Genomic DNA, 3064 nt, shown 5'->3' with positions numbered 1-3064 from the left:
CCATCGCCTAGGAAACAGGGGAAGGAGGGGGGGGGGGGTTGTAAAGGAAGGGGGAGGTGTACGCGGACTAGTCTCCCTTTTTTGGGGGGTTTCCATGGCAATGGATGCGCAAAAAATCTGGCATTCGGGGACAAAAGCCCTTCCTGACCTCGTCTTCATTACCCCTCCCTCTAAAAACCCCGGGCCTTGTGAGCCGAACACGATTGCCTCTTTATATTAAATGGCCTTTTAGTCGCGTTGCTACGGCGTTTCTGACTGACACTTTGCTGCTCCATAGCACAGAGCCACAGTGGCTGAGCCATAACAACTAGGCCCGGTTAGCGTAGCAACGCGACAATAAGCCCATTTAATATAAAAGGCAAATATAATGCAATGCAAAAAAAAGCAGAGTTGTGGTGTGAATGGGGCCTTAACTGGAGGGTTGCCTATAGCAACCAGAGAATCTGGTCCCTATGGGCAACACTCACTGTTTCTCTTTCAGACAATAACAAACAAGGCCTGGTTATTTTTAAATCGACGTCTGGCCTTGTTAGGGTTGCCACCTGTCCAGGATTCACCCGGACAGTCCCGGTTGTGAATGCTGTGTTCGGGTTTCACGGCAGCAGAAACCTGGACACAAGATGTCGGGCAGGCAGGCAAAATTAAGATAGAGGCTACTGGCCCCCCACTGTCTGATATTTACACATGAATAAAGCACGACTCATTCTCCCCCAAAAAATGTCCGCACGTCGCTAGACTGTTCGGGTTTCGCTTAAAGAAAAGGTGGCAAACCCTACTTGTTGTGCCTCTTGAGGGTAGGCCGGGCGACCTCAGCACTCCGGCTGTGGTTAAACTACAAGTCCCATGAGGCATTGCAACACTTAGCCAGCCACAGGCACGGGGCCAGAGGCAGAAGCATGATGGAATTTGTAGTTTCAGCACAGCTGGAGGGCCGAGGTTGTCCAATGCTGGATTGTTGTGTTGTTGTCCAGGGACAGAATGGCTAAAATCCAGTTTCTCCTCTTGAGTTACCCCCCCCCAATTGCGCTCTGGCGGTTGCGTTTTCAGCGGTTGGCGGTGTATGAACAGATACAGCGATGATTATAATACTAGGGGGGGTTCTGGACAAAAGCTCGATTGTCTCTATCTGTAACCTTATACCGCGCGGAATATCGACCACACAGCTCCGCGCAGGGCATCTCGTTCCTGGTATACACCGGGTGATGCTTATTATATAGTCATATCTGACCTGCGGCTTCCGGGAAACCTTCCCACAATGCAAACAGTCCGTGAAAAGGTTCACACAAAAGAACTATAGAGGGAACGTTCCGGAAAGACGCTCCGCGGAAACTTGGACCTGATTAAGAGACTTCCTCCTTCCTGATCCCGTCTGATATTACCTAACAGTTACAGAGAGCGGTGATGTCACTCCTGTGTAATATATCTGGAGGGCGGTGATGTCACTTCTGTATAAAAGATCTGGAGGGCGGTGATGTCACTCCTGTACAATAGATCTGGAGGGCGGTGATGTCACTCCTGTACAATAGATCTGGAGGGCTGTGATGTCACTCCTGTACAATAGATCTGGAGGGCGGTGATGTCACTCCTGTATAATAGATCTGGAGGGCGGTGATGTCACTCCTGTATAATAGATCTGGAGGGCGGTGATGTCACTCCTGTATAATAGATCTGGAGGGCGGTGATGTCACTCCTGTATAATGGATCTGGAGGGCGGTGAGGTCACTCCTGTATAAGATCTGGAGGGCGGTGATGTCACTCCTGTATAATATAACCTGGGGTAATGATATCGCTTCCTCCTGATCTCTGTGGCTTCTCCCCCTTCAATGGCCGCCTGCGGTGTCATTAGGATGGAGCGTCCTTTTTCTCGCTCCCCGGGAAGTGTTTACATTGTGACAAGTATGAGGAAGTCTCAGGGCAGATTTGGGGGGAGGGGAGTGAGAAGCTTTTATTTTGAGGGTAAACAAACCAGTGAGAGTCACAAATGTAAACAGGAAGTGGCCCCAGGGGGGTTAATTTGGAGAACACAATGGAGAGTTGTCACTTCCCGACTCCCGATGGCAGGCAGAGCCTGTGAAGCTTTTCACTGACTGGGTTCTCTGTATATATCATTTTGGGGATCGTAGTCAAGTTTTGGTGTCTGTCCCCTTAGGTGACATGTCCCCCTCACTTCCTGTCTGTGACACCAGGATAGGAAATAAGAGGCCAATGTGTGAGATTTCATTGTCTCCCTCCAATAAAATGGCCGCTGCGTCCCCTGACCCGTTTCCTGTCTCTTTCTTTCCTCAGGTGTCCCCGGATTTGTTTTTCTTATGAGACGGGCCGAGCCAGCCAATCAAAATAGAGTCCCTCAAGGTGAAGGTGGATTTCCTGACGGCGCCCTTCGGCCTAAAGAAACCCGTGCTGAAAGAGGCGGCGGCCGTGTTGGCGGCAGTTCCGGGGTCGGGGAAGCCGAAATCCATAAACGTGGATCGCCACAAAGGCCGCTACTCCGAAAACATGGACAACGAGTCCCAATATTCCGGGTACTCCTACAAGTCGGGGCAGTCCCGGAGCTCCCGCAAACACAGGTAGGGGACGGCGGCCAATCGGGAGTGAGAACTGAAGCCCAGGGTTGTGTCTGGAGGGGCTTTGGGGCCCCCGGGGGCAGTGAGACTGCTACAGGCGAGAGACTGGGGACGGGCAACATGGTAGGGTTAGGGACTGGTGACGAGCGAGGGTTGGGAACGGGTGACGGGCGAGGGTTGGGTGACGGGCGAGGGTTGGGTCTGGGGGACGGGCGAGGGTTGGGTCTGGGACGGGCGAGGGTTGGGGACGGGCGAGGGTTGGGGACTGGGGACGGGCAACAGTTAGAGACTGGGGACAAGCTATGAAGCCGTGTGTATTGTGGGAGGGGGTGAGACTTTCACATTAACCTTCAGCACCCAATCAGGATCCATCTAGTGCAGATCTGATGTAAAGCTGTCTCTTGGTTGGCTGCTCAGGATTTTGGTGTCTGTATGGATCTCTCGGTAACATGTGACCTGGTTCTGTCTGCACAGGGAACGGCGGGATCGCCATCGGTCTA

General features: G+C 52.4%; 1 protein-coding gene across 1 annotated transcript in view; it reads left to right on the top strand.

Annotated features, from left to right (window-relative positions):
• VANGL2 (VANGL planar cell polarity protein 2) overlaps positions 1–3064 on the top strand; it is a 30920-nt gene that overhangs the window by 9312 nt on the left and 18544 nt on the right. The window contains exons 2-3 of the mRNA XM_018574184.1: positions 2287–2567; positions 3039–3059. Coding sequence (XP_018429686.1) covers positions 2497–2567; positions 3039–3059 — 92 coding nt within the window. The 5' untranslated portion in view covers positions 2287–2496. The remainder of the gene's footprint in view (positions 1–2286; positions 2568–3038; positions 3060–3064) is intronic.

Source organism: Nanorana parkeri, unplaced genomic scaffold, assembly GCF_000935625.1.
Source record: "Nanorana parkeri isolate BGI_ZX_2015 unplaced genomic scaffold, ASM93562v1 scaffold2794, whole genome shotgun sequence".
Taxonomy (NCBI): Eukaryota; Metazoa; Chordata; class Amphibia; order Anura; family Dicroglossidae; genus Nanorana; species Nanorana parkeri.
Note: the sequence above shows the minus strand (reverse complement) of the source record. Positions and strands in the feature narration are given on the sequence as shown.